This window comes from Hippichthys cyanospilos, chromosome 4 (assembly GCF_059441005.1).
Source record: "Hippichthys cyanospilos isolate Australia breed blue-spotted pipefish chromosome 4, RoL_Hcya_1.0, whole genome shotgun sequence".
Lineage (NCBI taxonomy): Eukaryota > Metazoa > Chordata > Actinopteri > Syngnathiformes > Syngnathidae > Hippichthys > Hippichthys cyanospilos.
In genome coordinates this window covers 16142462-16160457 of record NC_142372.1, presented here as the reverse complement: position 1 = coordinate 16160457, position 17996 = coordinate 16142462, and the positions used below count along the sequence as shown (strand labels likewise).

The following is a 17996-nucleotide window of genomic DNA, read 5'->3' as shown; positions in this document are numbered from 1 at the left end:
TCTATTCATACAACTCATTTGTGAATGACGTGAGATTGCAATTTGAATCGTTTGGCCTCTGGGGAAAGTAAAGTTGAGACCCTAAGGATGTTGTTTTTGTATATATCCCAAAATGGATATTTCGTCTAATATGTGTTTTTTTTATCAATAATTATTGTTATTTTTATTAATAACTCAAATGTAACATCCCCGACATATGCCTGGTTTTGTCCAAAAATGTCACATATCCAACATCTTTTCCAGTATCCTAACATTCGATACCTTACATCGCTAATGGAAAATAGCAAGAATTTTAAGGCAATTTCAAGTCTTCAAATAACTAAGTCTTCAAATACTCTATCATACACAGAGGACTATCACAAACAACAAAAACTAAATAAACATTGCATAATCAAACCCTTAAATATTTGATCAAACCAAACAGTGAAACATCACTCAGAGGCATATAAGTCTCTCTTCTTAGCCAGGGAAATCTCTCTACTTATTAATCTCTAAATTAACAATGAATCTAGTACATAGTGTGGCACAATATGGTTTTCAACTAAAGGCTGTAGAGTGTACTTTTATTTTTCTTTCTATATCTACACTAGTCTGTCCAAAATGTTTTAACAGGAAGTGGACAAACTCTTTCGGACTCTATTGTGCATCGCAGATGCACACGATGTAGCAAACATTTGACTGTAACACCAAGTTGTTGTCACAGTATTTCTGCTTTGCACCCTATGAATCCCTCTGTGTGAACATAACAGCCTTTCTCTCTAGTTTCTTCCCTGTAACTTCTATGAGCCAGTGGCCTGAAATTAGAAGCAGGACTGCTAAATGGATGTTTTCTTTATCGAGGTGATTGCAGCTGAATGGAAGCAACATGGACAATGAAATACATTAACTATGTGACTGACTCCTCAATCCGAGTCCCACAAATTTTGGGGAGACAGCTTTTACGTGGATTTAATATTGTCTCCCAAAAAGCCATAAAGCGGCCATTTTCCCTATAGATTACTCATAAAAATTCATTTAAAATGTGAATAAAAACAGATATGTGAAAGGTATGTGTGACATTTTTTCTTAGTGGACACAAAATAATTATAGCTTACAATAACTTATCCAGCAATTAGGTTACTCATATATGTTTATTTAGGTTATAGTGTACAATAGTTAAGTCCAACTCAAGAGAGGAAGTGATGAACAGCACTTTTTTTTTTTTATTTCAAATAGGCAAAAACAACAAATTCAGGCAAGTAAAAACAAAAGGAACAGCAACATAGCAACATGAACAACACTGATGAGCAGAAGTTAAAAAAAAAAAAAAAAATGTTACACAGATGAAGCTGTACTCCATGCTTAGAGCCGATTGCCCGGCATAGTCAAAGCAATGTCTGGGTTATTGAAAGCATTGATACCTGTTCTGCAGAAAGTGAAACAAATAACTGAACTCATTCACTGCTATGAGCGTTTGTGATTGTCAACTGAAACTCAAATTCGCAAACATTTTCAGCCACTGACATGCATATGCGTTCAGCAAGTATGTTTTTCAATGGGAAGTTCCGGAAGGGGAGACTCGCCCAGCTTGTCTGTCAAAAAACTGTAATGTCTAACACATTAATGTAGATGTTGCTGTTGCATCTCGTTGGAGTTGAGATCAGCACAGCTTTTGTGTAGAAGACAAACATTAAAGTGTGAATCTTGGCTTTTATTGTTGCTCATGTGGGACACTTGTACAGAGTATGTATATGTATAGTATAAAAATTTGAAACTGAAACTGTGTGATATAACAAGAAATGAGAAAATTTAAAAAAAAAAGACCGTATGAGTGGGATTATGTACACTCATGCATAACAAGATGAAAGTCATATTCTTAAAGCTGGACATAAACACACTGTAATCACAAGCTGCTCTTATTTAGAGAAGTCAGTGTAAAAACAGAACATGTTTAGGGTCCAGAAAAAAATATATAACGTGAACTAAGGTTGTCCATAGATGTAGTAAAAAAAAAAAAAAAAAATCTTTTGAACTCACAGCTTCATTATAGAACAAAGACATTTGCAAAAAATAAATAAATAAATAAATAAATAAACTCAGCTGGCTTTGCTTGCAGATAGACACATTAGTTCTTTTTCATTTGGGAGAAGAAAAAACAATTTGAGCAGCCCAAATGATTTACCTCAGACTTGTTTTTGTTTGTTTTTGCATTGTGCAAGGGATATACAGTATGCTTTGAAGGCGATTAAAGCCATGTGATCATTTTAATTAGATCATTAAGCAAGAATTAAGATCTATGTTTGTTTCTCTCATTAACTCCAACATCGAGCGCCAGAAAAGATTTGTGGATTTTATGCAGCATATTGCCATTCTGCCCCATTTTCCAAGTTCTCTTTTTTCACGCTGCCCGTCAGTATGTTTTCTCTGCTCTCATATTGTATGAAGGTAAAGGAAAGGTGGGTTAATCTATGTGTCTGCTCTCTGTCTTGCAGGCTCTTTGGTACTACGGGAAACTGTGCAGCCTGCAGTAAACTGATCCCAGCCTTTGAGATGGTGATGAGAGCCAGAGATAATGTTTACCATTTGGACTGTTTTGCCTGTCAGCTTTGTAACCAGAGGTAAGCAATAGACATCAAAAAAAAAAAAGTAGCGTTAAGACGGCTGATAGCTTTTAAACATCACAAGGTGCAGAAATAGCCTCTCTTCATGTGCAACACAGTTGCCTGTCAGGTTTGATTAGTGCGGGCCACACTCGCGGACGCTAGAGTGAAAGTCTGTTGTAAAAATAAAGGTTACCGCATTGTGTTTGTAATGGTCTGCTAATTATTTTTCTTGTCACACACTGGCAGCAGTTTGCAGCTAGATCTGTAAATCTAATTGGGAGGGCGCATCAACATTAGCTCTTTAGAGGCAGCCGTGTCGCCCCCTCCATGGGCACAGGTGTGAAAGGTTCTTTTCTTAGTCACGAAACAAGCGCCAAATTGGGTTGAACACAAAGCCTGTACAAAGTAATATGACATATCCAAATACTGCTTTTTCCCATTAGAATACTGTTGGTAATGGCGCCAGTCTGGGAGCAGAATGTCCTTTGCATGCTTGTCAGGGGTGCTGTGACCCTGTTCTTCTGCACAGCACAAGCCCATTAACCTTGCGCGGGCCACATTCAGTTACCATAGTGAACACCTGCTGTAACGGAATTATGACCGTACTCTCTCTCCTCTCGCTTGGCACACACGGTGTCACCTGGCACAGTAATGACCGTTTCAACGACATGGCAGGAAACCAAAGCCAACCTATGTTCTGCTATAGCTTTGCTCCCCTTAACATCATGAGGTCAAAAAGACGTGAGGTACAAGCGCTGCACAGTTGCAAGTGATTCAACTCACTTCACCCCAAGCAGCATTTTAGAACAGTTTTGAACAGTTTATCAAATAAGAAGCTTCAAACGGCACTCTCAGTTGAAAGTCATTGTCAAAAAACTAAACATTGTCTGTTGAAAACAACGACATTTCCTCCGTTAGCTTCATGTGTTGTATATTCAATCAACTACTTTACATAGACTAATACACCAGTTCCCCACTCAGCAACAGTCAGTAAGGAGCAGGGGCAACACAACAACAAACTTTGTGCAACCCCCCAGGTTAGATTGAAACATAACACATAATATGAAGCAGTTAAGATGAGACTGAGTTGTGGGTCGAAAAAAAAGAAGACAATGTAGTTCATTTGATGGCGAAGGTAAGCATTGTCCAGGTACAGCGGGAGAAAATGTCTAGTGTTAGAGCTGGCGTAGGGACCTTTTCAGCGGATTCAACATGTTAAATTGACCATTGTGACATCTGATCACTGATTGGCTGTGAATACTGCCAAATCAGCGCTCGTAGCAAAAACAGGAAGTGAGGAATGAGGATAAACAGCCATAGTCAGACATTTGTCCGCTGAGATACAATCTTGGGAATGTGTGTTTCGTCTCTGAGTGGACGCACAAGTTCCTTCAACTTGTCGAACTACTCAGAGAAAAGCTGGGTGAAACGTTGAAGTCGGCGGTTTTCTGCCATTCAAGCTCTTGACAAAGGTTCTGGTAAGCTACTTACCTTCATCGCTGAAGTATCCAGGATTTTGACCCTTTTTATTTATTAATTTTTTTTCACCTTTACTGCCTTTAAACAAGCACAATAGTGAGGGATGAGAATATCAGCATTGCATGGTATTATATCTAGAGCGTGAGAGTTTGCTTTGCATGGAAATTTATTGTGCGGTAAATGGATAGTGTTATGCATTGTTTACATTTCTGCATCCCGTCCCTGTAAAGAGTTTTCTGATTGGCTTTTTCTAACTATGAGGAACAATGACAACCACCGTCGATAGTATGGAGGGGTAGTCCTGCTCGTGCCAATTGTCGAGCCACTTGGGGTCGGTGTCTGTCGCGTTGGTGTATCTAGGCTTTTAGAGATGGTCAAATTAAGAAAAAAAGCATCTAAACAATTACATGCTTCAACAAACTGTTGCAGATAATCAAAAATTGGGAAAATATTTTATATTTACTCTGCTAAAATGTTCTTAAGAATTTTAGGTAGATTGCAAGTTCATAGACTAGTTGTCATCACATTATATAGAGCAATTACAATGAAGAGCCAAGACAATTTTAGAAGAATTCTCCATACTGTAAAAGAGGGATGGAAAATAGCATTTTATCTTAGAATATACCAAATTATTATTTGCAATCTAATTTGTTCTCACTGTAATGTGACTATTTTAAATTGTTTATACTGGCAAACTTGTGGCTTTTTTTTTTTTTTTTTATTAAATATCGACTGGCAATTGCAAGTCAAGACACCCACATTGTTTTCTCTGGCTGCTACCTCAATATTCTTTCAGCTTGAAAAAAGATCACTTTGGTTTCCTGTTAACTTTATAAATTTGTGATTTCTGTTTGTTTTTTAAGATTTAGATGACACATTATGTATAATCGCACAATGTTTGGGTATTGGATTGGTATTGCCAATGCCAACTAGAATTTGATAGGGTAGCCGGTCAAATTGGAAATTGGAATTGGAAACATTACATGTCAAAACCTAAAGCAAACTTACAGTAAGGGGCCGGACAGGATTAACATTTAATGGTCATACTACAACTAAATATTTTTAATATTTCAAAATGAATCAACTCCAACTTAAAATACAATAAAATACAGTCTATGACAGCCAAAAATACAGTGGAGCATCGTAATCATCACCTTTCCCGGAGGAAGCTGTTGGGCCGTGTTATGGGATTGGTTTTGGAGGCATTTCCCAGCATGCTTTGTTGTAGTCACCATTATCAGATTTGGCTGTTGTCATGCAAAGAGATGGTGTAACCGTTAATGTGATTAAGTAAAGTGATGATGAATTATTGTGAATCTGGTATCTTGAGTTACACAGTTAGTGCAAATAATGACACTCAGATTTTGTATCATTTGTGTATCCATGTGAATGTTTCAAAACAAATGTAAGCGTGGTTTGGAAAAACAAGGACTCCCATTTTTTACAGGATTTTTACGAGATGTCAAAACAACAGATTGATTGCGATCAAATATTTACAATCATCGTGAAACACCTTTGTTTAGTTTTTTTTTTTTTTTTTTAATCGTGTCGTTGTGCAACTTCATGTGTTCAGTGTGCTCATTTGATTTGTTCTTATGCAGCTTGCCTCCTGTGCTTTAGTTGTTGGGAGTTGGAAAACAAAGGTCAATCACACCCAAAAATGGATACTAATTGGCTGTCATTGTGTTTGGCATAACCCGATGCCAGGTTCAGGAGCAGAAGGAAGCCGTGAAAATGGAAGCGCGTGTGAATGATAATGAGTGGTAAATTTGACTTTTAAAAATGACCCAACAGCAACTTTGATGAAGTTGGAGTAACAGTATATGCATTCTTTGTAACAAGGAGTTTTCTAACCGCAGCTCAAATTTAGCCTAATACATAAATGCGAAGCACATCACCTTGTCTGTAGCCGTAGCTAATTTAGCAAGCCATAGCAAACCTTTTTTTTTTTTTTTTTTTTTTTCCCAGAACTAAACTATTTAAATTACTACTATTTAAGTCTTCTAATTTGGCAAGCATCCAAAAATAAAACAGCACCGTTCTTCCTGATTGTCAAAACTAGTGCTTGAAGGCAGACTTTGGAACTATTCTCAAATATAGGAGATAAATATGTTTAGATCTGCCTCTGTGAAAGTCAGTTCAAGAAAATCACTGACGAATGCTACGTTTTTATTGTTGTGCATGCATTTTTGATCTGCCACAATAATACAATATACCCCCCCAAAAAAACACTCGTTGATTGTTTTTCATTATTCTTTCTGTAGGATTAAAAAGAGTAATTACTTTCACTAAATACAGACAATTCAGCTCTTTGTTTTTTATCTTGTGACAGCACGACTTTTATACTTGTTGTATTGTCTAGGGTACTGTAGCTTAATGCTATTTGTCACATTTGACTGTGGTACTCCAAGCGTGATAGTTTCTTAAAAACAATTCAGTTGTATTTAACTTAATTTGAGTATTTTGAGAACTACTGAAAATCAAATTTTGAAGCATTATCAGTTGATTTTTTGGCATTTGAGAACTTTGGTGGCCAGTTTCCCCCAAAGTGGATAAAAAGTTCATGTTTATTTGAACCCGTGTGTTTATTTCAAAGCACAAATGACTGCTACAATGTTGAAATCAGCTCAGCTTTCTGAATCTTAAATCGTAAATATACAGTACAGTCAGTCAGGTTGTAACTTTGACAATTAATAATGATGGTAACGGAATAGTTGTGTACATTTGTTTGAGCGCTTTAGTAATGTTAGCATCGAGTGGTACACCAATACCGTACTGTACTATTTTGTTAGCCCCGTTACTGTGGCTTGGTAGGTGAATGGCGGTTGGCATCACGACGAAAGAGATATTATGTTGTTGCAAGGCAGCCACAATTAATCAAAGATTATTGTGTGAAGGGAACATTTCAACACACAAGGCTTAGCGCTGGCGAACACAAACGCACATATCACTTAGTCACCGCGTGGGCACTAATTATCTCGTGTTTATCTCTGTCGACAGGTTTTGCGTGGGCGACAAGTTTTTCCTTAAAAACAACATGATTTTGTGTCAAATGGACTATGAGGAGGGTCAGCTGAACGGGAGCTTCGAGTCGCAGGTCCAATAGTGGGAGCCCCGCGCCGTGGCAGCGACAATCAGCTCCACGCGTTCCACAACACCATGGATGTTCTGCTGCACTTGGAAAAAGACAAGCGTCTGTCTGCTTGCCTGCAATACTTTTTAAGACCCCTTTATTAGTTCCTGAGGACTCTATTGTAAATGTTTTTGTTTTTTTTCCCTCTCCCTCTCCCTCACCCCAACACTGAGCAGTTGATGTACAGTTGTGCCTGCTTAGCTGAGCACTACATTGCTTGTATGTTTTGTGAAATCGGTTTCCGGTTTGTTTTCTTTGAGAAATGGTTCATTGGAGGGTATGTACAGTCTGTTTTCTCTGTATATATAAACTGGAACATTTATTTTATGAAATGTAATGCAATTTTATTACTAGTGTGAATTAAAGATTCTTAAATGTTCATAGTGAGTTTTTTTTTTTTTCCTCTTGTACCAAAACCAAAGTTGTTGGAGAGGGAGCCCATCACTTGATTGAAATATAATCATGTCTCCGAAACGGCAATGGTGTAAAAATGCCTTGCAAGAGAAATTATATTTGAAGTCCTTGAAAACATGATGCAACAAAATCTGTTTTGTTACATTTTACAGACCACTGATTGAATTAAACTGTTGAAAATGAACGAATATTTTATTTGGAATAAAAGAATGCTTTCTCCCAACTGTGTTGTTGTGATGAAAAAAATTAACTGTGCCGCTCTCAGTGATTCATGTGTTACTAATTGCCACTTGATAATGAAGATGAATCAGCCTGGAAATAAAATACAAAAGGAAATGCATTAGACAGAGACAAAAAGGTTAAGTTCAGCTAACTCGTTAACTGCAGAGGTGTGAAGTAAGCGTTTGGGCAGTGTCAGAAAACATCCTGTTATTCCAGGTTTTTATAATGTTTAAATATTTTCTGAATTGTCGATTGATACTTAAGTCATCGGCAGTATGAAGATATATGGATGGAATTATTTGGTAAAAACATGTTAGTCAAAACAGAAAACAGTATGTTGAGTCTTCAAAGTAGCAGCTTTTGTAACAGCTTTTAACAACTCGTTTGTTCTATTTTTTTATTATCCTTTTCATAAAACGTGTCAATTTAGTATTTCCGAAACATACTGATTATTTGAATAATTTTTCTGTCAATTTCAGGCACTGGCTTGGAAATGTCACATTTCAGCCCAAGTGGTTCTATTCTACCAGCACGTCGCAAAACAGCAATATAATTTGCTCACACATAAATCAAAGGTGTAAAGAGCATTAATTAGAAATGCATTAAAAATTCAGACTCCCAGCAGGTGTTAAAATAAAGGATTAGGAAGACATCCATTATACCACATAAGAGAATATTTTTAATTGCAATTTGTGGATTGATTTACAGGGGGGAAACAATCAGGAGCCACGCAATGAGGATGATTACACATTTTCTGGGAGGAAAAAAATTAATGAGGAAACAGTGCAACACTGTTCTCAGTAATGAATTCACACCCTTTCATGGACACAATCCTTTATGAATTCACATTTATTTTTAATTTAAAAAAAAGACTTCGCAAAGAAGGATAATGTTGATATGGCAAAAAAGTTCATATTTTGAGAAAATATTTGTGAAACTACAGGAATAATGTCTAAATATGAGGGTCTTGCCATGTCAAATCCTCCATTATATTCATGCCAAATGATGCCAAATTAAAGAATCCAAAGTTTGAGCACTATAACAGTTTTCACGTTATGGCCCATCAAAGTTCGCGTGCCGCGCCCACTTTTCGGATCCAGGAATTGCACACTAAACTTGGGTCCATATTTGGAAGGCTTTGTCTTACTTTTTGAAGGTACTGGTAGGTACAGACCCGGGGAAAAAGTCATTCATGTTGACAATGTACTTGTTTTGATCTGGATTCATTTATGTGGTCGGTTTTAGTGCCAGACACACAAATAGACTGTTAAAACAACAGTCAGCCTACTTTCCCGCTTTTTCGAATAATAGGTAAAACTAGTACCATAAGCAAGGGCTTAATGCATAGAGGAGGAGTTGATGACCAAAGTTTTTATTGGGTACAAACCTCATTTACATTATGGAGCCTAAAACAGGGGGTACCAAATGGTCATTTTGTCCTATAGCCATTTACATCCTCCTGTAGGGGGCCCAGGTGCCTTGAAACACTCTTAGTCGAGTTCCCAACAACAACAATAGATTAACTGAAACCCCACCAAAACAAAATCTTTCCAAGATGCATATTCCCAATGTGTCATAAAAAACAGGTATTGCATCATTCATGAATCCATTTTTGAAGGTCTAATAACTCTAAAAATAGTAGAAATATGATATTTTGAGCATGGATTCTAATACGGCCAACATATAACAATTAAGAAGTTTGTACCTACCTGAAAACAAACCATGAGGGCTTCCAAATATGGTGTTAAATTTAATGTGCAATTTCTCAAAAGAGGTGTGGCAACCAAACTTTGAAGGGCTGGAATTCAAAAACCACTTGAGTTAGCTGGTGCAAACTTCTAATTCTTTCATTTGACATTATAAGTCACTAATAGAATAAAAGTAAGGAAAATTGAAGTGAATGTGGGGAGAAACTGGGGATTTGTGAAAATTCACATGAATTTACCCTAAGTTAAATGTTTCCTGTTTGTTGTCTTTCCAAAACTTCATAAGAAAAGAGGTGTTTTCTTATGATTGGCTTATTTGTGAAGCGATACATGATAAATAAATTGAATGCTGCCATGCGGATTAGCGCTGAGCAAGTTCTGAGGTCGCCATCTCTGCGGAGGCGCTTCTATGAAGATGGATGGCCAGGCCTGATTATGAAGAGGACCTTAACCGAAGGCGTCTCTCAGCAATATGTCATCTTCACAACAGACACTTGTTGTTAAATATGGCCCAATGTGTTATCTTAGCGCTCCGCGTCTATTGCAGCCCGTTGAGCCTGGAAAGGGGCTCCTCCCAGCTGTAGTCCCGTCTCAAGGTTTCTTCATTTTCCCCAGATGGAGTTTTGAGTTTTTCCTTGACCTTTTGGGAGATTGGGTTCAGGGGATGCCGTTGTAAATTTGTGACGTTAGCTGTGACTTTCACTTTTGAAGCCCGTTGAGACTCAATTGTGATTGTGAGTGTTGTATAAATACATTTGACTTAGCTTGACTTGATGTTAAACAATTTCAGCAATAACTTGGTAGGCATCATCTTAATGGCAGTGGCGTTTTTGCCATTTGTAAAGTTTAAACTTTTTATCTGAAGAAAAAATGTTTTCTCTCATATGCCCTTTTTATCCTTGAAAATTTTGAATCTTGTAGTCTTCTGACCTTTACCTCTAAACATAGCAACATTGTGTTTTAATGTGGTTATTTTTCAATGTGGCCCCAATACTGTTCCAAAGATTTGACATTATGGCAAAATCGAGTGTTTTTGTGGCATTTTCAGCACAGTATGACCACCATTTTTTTTGTGCGTCGCTGCTGGGGTTTGTACATGCAGACAAAGCTTGTGCAGGCACAGTAACATTCAAGTTACCACTAGTCTGGCTCTTGTCATACCAGGTTTGTTAAATTATACAATTCACATGAGAATATGTTGCACTCACGGAAAAACATAAAATGTACATGTATGTGAAAAAAAATAAAAGACCTGATGTGAAATTTACGAGTGAGGGACTCATGTAGAGTTATGTGAAATATATATATCACTCATTGTGTTGCAGAAATATTGCACTTTAAATGTTTGTTTTAAAACCAAGCTCCTTTGTGTTTTTGATGATTGGATTATGGCTGATGCGTAATGAGCTGAGCCCGTGTCGTATGTTTCACACAGGGGGTGTTAAAAAACACAGGGGCCCATCCCTTTTGCTCATTATCGGCCTTGATTCATGTGACGTTTAATCTTCCTTGACAGACATTCCTGGTGACATGGGGACAGATGTCAGTGGTGCACGCTCATAAAGAGTGCACCAAGAATAACAAGGCACCTTTCTGTGGCTTTGGGCCCATCAACAACACAAATCGGTAGTTACTAATTGTATGTATGATTTTGTTGTTGAGGAGGAAAGTCAATTTACAGGTTAAACATTTCTCATCTCAGCGTCAATTGAATTTTTTTATAAATCTCATTCATATTGATGGTAATTCAGGCAAGACTTACTGTATGAAATGCATCAGGTTTTTACATATGTCGTTCAGTTTGGATATGTGTCATGGCATTTTAAAAAGAAGAAGATCAAATATTCTCAGAGGTCAGTCTATGGTAAGCTGTTGGACCATCCATTAGATGTCCATCAGATTCTGTTTCAGGTCCATGTTTTTGCATTCTTTTTCCTCACTAGTAAGGCGGTTCAGAATGCTAGTAATTTGTTTCCCAATATGAATCGTCCTTATGAATCTATATATGAACCTTTCTGAACTTTTTTTAAATATCCACATGAGCAAATAATTTTGTATTTAAACGAATTGAAATTAAATCTTTACTGTATAGATGGGCTTGAGTTCCCCCATGTCCCAAGTGGGGAAAAACTAGTAGCATAACCAAGGGCTTAAGGTACTAGTTTCCTTAGAAAAAGAATGGATGAACAGCAAACAAGAGAAAAGTAGACATCTGTCTGCCTAAAAATCTTTATTTTTCAACCTACAACTTCTTTTAGAACTTGAAAAGTGTAAAGGAGGCTTGGTCACTAGAATGCAACTTGAAGTTCTTCTGACCAACTCACTACTATTGAAGTTTTCAGTTTGCTTCTTTTTTAAAGACTTGTGTGTGTTCCCGAGCAGCAGGAAGTAAAGCAATATGTATTGTATGTGCAGTATTGACTATAAAGATATACCGTAGAACTCTACAACAAAATCATGTTTGCAGCATGAAATTTTTCACAACAGGGGACTTTTCACTATAACAAATCTGCGTAAACATAACGTAAACATAATACCGTGTTCTGCAATCTACAGTCTGACTGAAGTTAAAAACACAACCATCCAACATTGAAAAATAGGAAAGAAAGAATTTGCCAAATCTACAGTAAGCATTCATTTTCATACTTACATCAATTTCTTGGCTAATGCCGTTCACATTGCTTCATCCATCTTTCATTCCTATTACTTGTATCCTGTCTTCAAGTGTTACGTTTAGTTTAAGCTTAACGCATCCGTGGAGCGTGGCTCCACATGTCAAAATAATGTTATTTCGACAATCACGCCTCTCCGCGCAGAGTCCACACACGCCAGATTTTCAACAACGCCTACCTTCCGGAATTTCTTTGCAAACAGAAAACATGGCGGACGAACTATTGCTTATTAGTTCTCCGGTACAAACGACTCCTGTGACCTACTACCGAGCACCACATTGGAGAGAGATGAGGAGTCTGTTAAAAAAAACGCTTGAAAGAATTTAGATCATTTGAATATACTAGGATTCTCTCCCTCTGTTATACAGTAATGTTGTTTGTATGCTGTGAACTCCATTTACTGCCACCTAGAGTATGGGATAATATCATCTGACTGCAGCGGAGAGTCGCACCAAGTATTAAGTGCTGCAAAACGCGTGCCAGCACGTCAAGCATAAACCATGGAAGCTGCAGGCTTGATTTTGCCACAGTGAATTTCAGTTCAAGGCAAATGCAGAAAAACTGTTTGCAACAGGGGAATTTTTCGTTGTATGGAAAAATAAGAAAGAAGAAAAGGCTTCAATGGAAGCCTTTTTCACACTGGAGGGTATTTTTGCACATGCAGGTTTTGTCGCAGAGGAGTTTGACCGTAAGTCGTCAGAACTCATTTGGTTTTACCCCCAGCAGAGCCCTTCACAGAAGTCAGAACAAGTATGAAACATTTCCATTCATGCAACACAATGTAATGTTTTTTTGTTTTTTTTTTCATCTGGACCACTAACTGCTAAACTCAGTGATACGCTCCTGCCAGTCTTATTTGCTTCTCCACCACGCACATCCTCATGCAATATGTGATATATTTTGGAATGGTTCACGGAGCTGAGATTTAGTGTCCATTCAAGTGTTCATTTAAGGGGGATTACTTCACCAACAGAATTATATTGCCACACGCAATATAGGAATGCTCCGTCAACGAGCAGAGGCTTTAAGAGTCACTGATTCCTTGACAGAATAGAGTCATGCACGCTCAATTAATGACTCACCGATGTAGTGGTATTTCAAATTTGGGATTGTTGTAAACTCAAGTTCTGAGTCCAAGTAATATTGTGGATATTTTGCATACATATTCAGTATGCAGTGTGTTCTCCACTTCTCACAGTAAAAAACATTTGGAATGGCAAACAAAAAAATGCATGTCATTTTGCAAACTGTATTTACGTGACGATTCATTTTTTGAAAAAAGTCATGTTCGCACCTTCTCTAAAAGTGCAACAGATGTTCCATTGATGCCTAATGGGCTTGCCTGAGCAATGTGCAAGCAAGTGTGGAGGGCGATTAGTTGCTTGTGGCTCTGATTAGCACTGATTTCACCAAACAACTAAAAGGAAAATATAGAGCAACATCTGAATTGCTGCTGATGATGTTTTGTCAGGGAACAATGAGAAGGGAGTGGCTGTTACTGACTTCCTCACAGGTAAACAACATGAATTTCGAGCATTTACTTCTTGGTTGACGCATATTATGCATCTGAAAAGCCCGTGCTAGGCAATGCATATGAAGTGGAAATCACCGGCGATGGATGCATGAACTTGCCCTGAAAGAGGTTTGCTTACTCTGTGATCTCATTATTAAATGAAACCAATTTGCCCAGAAATTGGTTCTAAGGCCTAATGCTGAACTCTGAACATCAGCTCTAGCACACACGTGCACGCACTTGCACACGCACACACACTCACTTTCACAGTCACACTGCTTCCAACCCTTCAAATCATGTTTGACTTTGAAGTGCTAATTTTGGAAGTTTAGCCAATTTTTATTTGCTGCTTTGAAATGTATCCCCTAAGCTGCTGCACCAGCAATGAAATATACAGACCTTTACAATGAGGGATAAGTGACCAAAATGAGAAGCGCCTGGTTTTCTTCTCTGACATTATATAACTGTGAAAATTCCCCACATTGCATTTTCTTTCTCCTGTGCCATCGCCGCCTCAATTCATATTCCAAAACGGTATGCAGACTTTTTAACTCGCTCATCCCTCAATGCCTCCCTTTTGTTGGTGCCAATTTTGGTGCACATGAAAATGCAATTGAAAGCACTGCTCCGTTCCGTCGGTTGGAAACAACGATGTTACCATGTTAGGTTTAAAACGTGCTTTGGATGACACGGTTATCGTTACGTTCAAGATGTTATGTCCAGATGCTGACAGAAATCTACATGAGGTTCTAAACATAGACACATTGAGCACATATAACTGCCGCAAATCTCAAATGATTCCATTGTGTCAGGTCAGTTTCCTCATTAAACTGTCTGTGACTGCCACTTGAGCTCGACTGGAAAAACAACAGACGGAGGGAGATCTTACAATAGTTTCCATATTGTGTGTTTACCACTGTGAAGGATACAAGACTGACCTCAATTTAGAAAGTTCAACATTTATGTAATCCAAAAAAGACATGTTTTCAAAGTCAATGTAGTGGTAACAATGATGTCTGATATCAAATAAGGCAAACGAGGCAACATAGCGCATTCATAGCAAACTATTGAAGGACTGAAAGGAATTCTCATGTAACAAAATACGCAGTTGAGGAATCCTTGTAGCGTTAGCAAGGAGACTTGTATGAATGTAAAAAAGAAGGAAAGTAGTCAAACTGTACACAATCTTTCATTTCAACAAATGTTTTGATAGTTAGCATTGGGAATGGTAGGTACCATGAAATTGGGGCAGGGAACACCCCCCCCCCCCCCCCCCCCACACACACACACACACACACACACACGCACACACTCGCACACAGACTAGAGAAGGAAAAAAATATTCAAGAACAATATTTAAGATGTAAAACAATCCAAACCAAGGCTGACACAACTGAATCTTTCTTAAAATCTATGAATTTAACTATCCATCTATCCATTTTCTACTGCTGCCTATCCTCACTATGGTCACTGGTTTACAGGTGCCTATCCCAGCTATTTTCGGACAGTAGGCAGGGAACACCCTGAACTGGTTGCCAGCCAATCACAGAGCACACAGAGACAAATCATTGAAACTCACAGTCACACTTTTATGGGTCTTTTATGGGTCTTATATAGGCCAAACTGTTTTAAACAGACATGTTCTGTATAGCCTCTTTTTTTTTTTTTATTGCCAATACAAGAAATGATCCGATCATGACTAAAATTGTCCCCTTGCACTGAAATGCTCCGAATGTATGGAAAGGCAGTTACCAGTAGTTTTGCCATGGGTGATATCGCATGACTTCTTCCAGTGACTGGCTGCAAATCAGCCCATATTTCAGTCTGAAGGTCCAAAGTAGCTTGCTCAACAGACAATATGTCACCATAATTTTTTTTTTTCTGGCATTTTAAAAACATTTACAGAAGTTCTACCCACTACACCCACATATTGTCTGCACTAGTCTGGCATAGACACAAAAAAAGAGCCATCACATTTCACATTCAACATCTTGCATGCGTTAAATACATTTACATCTATTCCACCCAGAAGGTTGAAAATAAACCGCACAGCAATTTGGTAGATGCTGGGTGCTCCCTGTTTGTATGTCAGCTTCCACATATTCTCAGGCCGGTTTTTGTATGTGCAGACCTTTTATGAATCACTGCATCTATGAGGGAAAATCCTCTTTTGACCGAAAAAAACTCAGGCAATGCTTCCACCGTATCTGCTTGGGCTGTTTGGGTTTATTAAGAGGAGATGCAGAGTATTGTGGGATGCGTTTGCTTAGGTGGTTATTATTATCTGAATAATGGTTGATATTGTTTGTGCAGCAATATTCGCACTGTTAAATTGATCTGATTGGCCCCTCTGCAAGCAGGCCAGCTAATAACACCATAAGAGAAAAGCTCTGGAGAGAGGAGATTTGGAATGTGGGCCCCTTCCCTCCGATTCTTTAGCACAGTCCTGCACAGCTCGGCAATAAATTGCTTTGGTAATCAGCTTTTTTTCCAAAGCTTATTTACAGCTTATTTTATGTTTATTGCAGTCGCCAATGAAATATAAAATTGAACTTCATTAATTTTCTTCTGTTGGTGTAAATAGTGAGGTGAGCACATTGGTATGCGATCTCAAAAGAGCATGTATTGTATAAGAGATTTTTTTTTTAATATCTCTGTTTCCTTGATGCCATTTTGCTGCTCTTGGCATCTTGCGATTTTATTGACTATGTATTGAGGTCAAAACAACAATGAACCATACCCTACAAGTCGTTTTTTAGGCACACACTTCTGTTCTGAACGATAAGGAATTAGTCAAGAATCAGAAAACAAGTCTGCAGTACAAAGATGACAATGTTCCGCTTTTTTTTTTTAAAGGGGTTGTTATATTTATGATTAACGATATAAAGTTTATTGACTAAATTGGAGGGTTGGGCCTTGGTAGAATTGTGTGCTCAAAGTGAGTCCAATTCGACTTAAAAATTCACAAAAATATCCAATCGAACCAGTATGGTTAAAATTGATTATTTTCCTTCTGTCCACTGGTGGGATACCATGAGCACTACATTAGTTGGCATATTATTCTGTGTGATCTAAAATTTCTGAAATTCACCAAGGGTTACAGCACTCTTGTTTGGCTACGTCCCTGACACATCATTTTTGCCAAGGACACATACGTTCAAATCAATGTGCTTCCACTGGATGCAATGTTTTTCTTTTTTGCAGGGGTGTGCTAAAAAAAAAAAAAAAAAAAAAAAATCACTTAACACACATTTCGTGCTTCCCACATACAATTTAGCTGCTCACTTAAGAAAGTTTATTTTCATATATCGTTTGTCATAAATGTACAGAGAAATATCTTTTTTATTTGGACCACAGTTTTTCACAAGATATTTTGTTACTGCAATTTAATTTGAAATGAGAATGTATCTTGTTCAACGTTTATAAATGTGTTTGATTGTATATTTTTTTCTTTACTACGAAAGCTATACAATTTATAGCAATCTTAAAAGAGTAGCAGTTGTCCACTTTTTTGGGGGAAAAAGGCATGTTCCTTTCCAAAAAAAACTTAGAAAATGCAACAAAAATAAGAGACTGTATCCTTTGTTATTCTGTCTTGCAAAAAAAGACTTTGTATGATGATTCTTTGCACATCTATAGATGACCTGCAAGATCAAAACAAACCTGGTTGACAAAGTTGTCAAAAAAGAAGTCATGTTTTGCTGAATAAAAGAGTGAATGATGATTAATATGTAAAAATAAATTAGGGATGGGAATCTGACTGTCTCTCAATTCTTTTCCAATTTTGGAGTCATAGATTCAATTCATAATTGATTTTTGATTCACAGTAAAAGGCCGACTTTTATACCAAAATGGACTTAGAAGTTATATCAGTGGTTGCAATATTAGGCAGATGATGAGGAATGCTACATGTACGATCTAATATTTCAATAAATTTTACTGTGACATTTGTTAATATCTGTTGTTGGTTTTTGCTCATGTCTTGTTAATGCAGTTTGAACCTTAGACCTACTTTGTCCTTTTCAGCGCGCAATTTTTGGGACTCCAAACATTTCTGTTGGGACCATTGTTTTTTAGTATTGCAAGTCCCGGGGACCCAACAGTTTCCAGAGGTAAAATGAGCACTGGGGTTATATGTTAAGGAGAAACATATTACTATTAATTTGACATATTCATTCAAATTAAAAATTTTGCAGAAAACATTTGTATCATGTTTAATACACAATGCAAAGCGGAACTGGAAAATCCTTTGATTATCATTGTGCTTTTTTTCTC

The 17996-nt window shown here is 37.5% G+C and overlaps 1 protein-coding gene across 1 annotated transcript in view; it reads left to right on the top strand.

The window, feature by feature from the left end:
* lmo1 (LIM domain only 1) overlaps positions 1–7831 on the top strand; it is a 35187-nt gene extending 27356 nt beyond the window's left edge. Inside the window, exons 3-4 of the mRNA XM_088413828.1 lie at positions 2472–2597; positions 7062–7831. Coding sequence (XP_088269954.1) covers positions 2472–2597; positions 7062–7167 — 232 coding nt within the window. The 3' untranslated portion in view covers positions 7168–7831. The remainder of the gene's footprint in view (positions 1–2471; positions 2598–7061) is intronic.
* The last annotated feature ends 10165 nt before the right edge of the window (positions 7832–17996 follow it).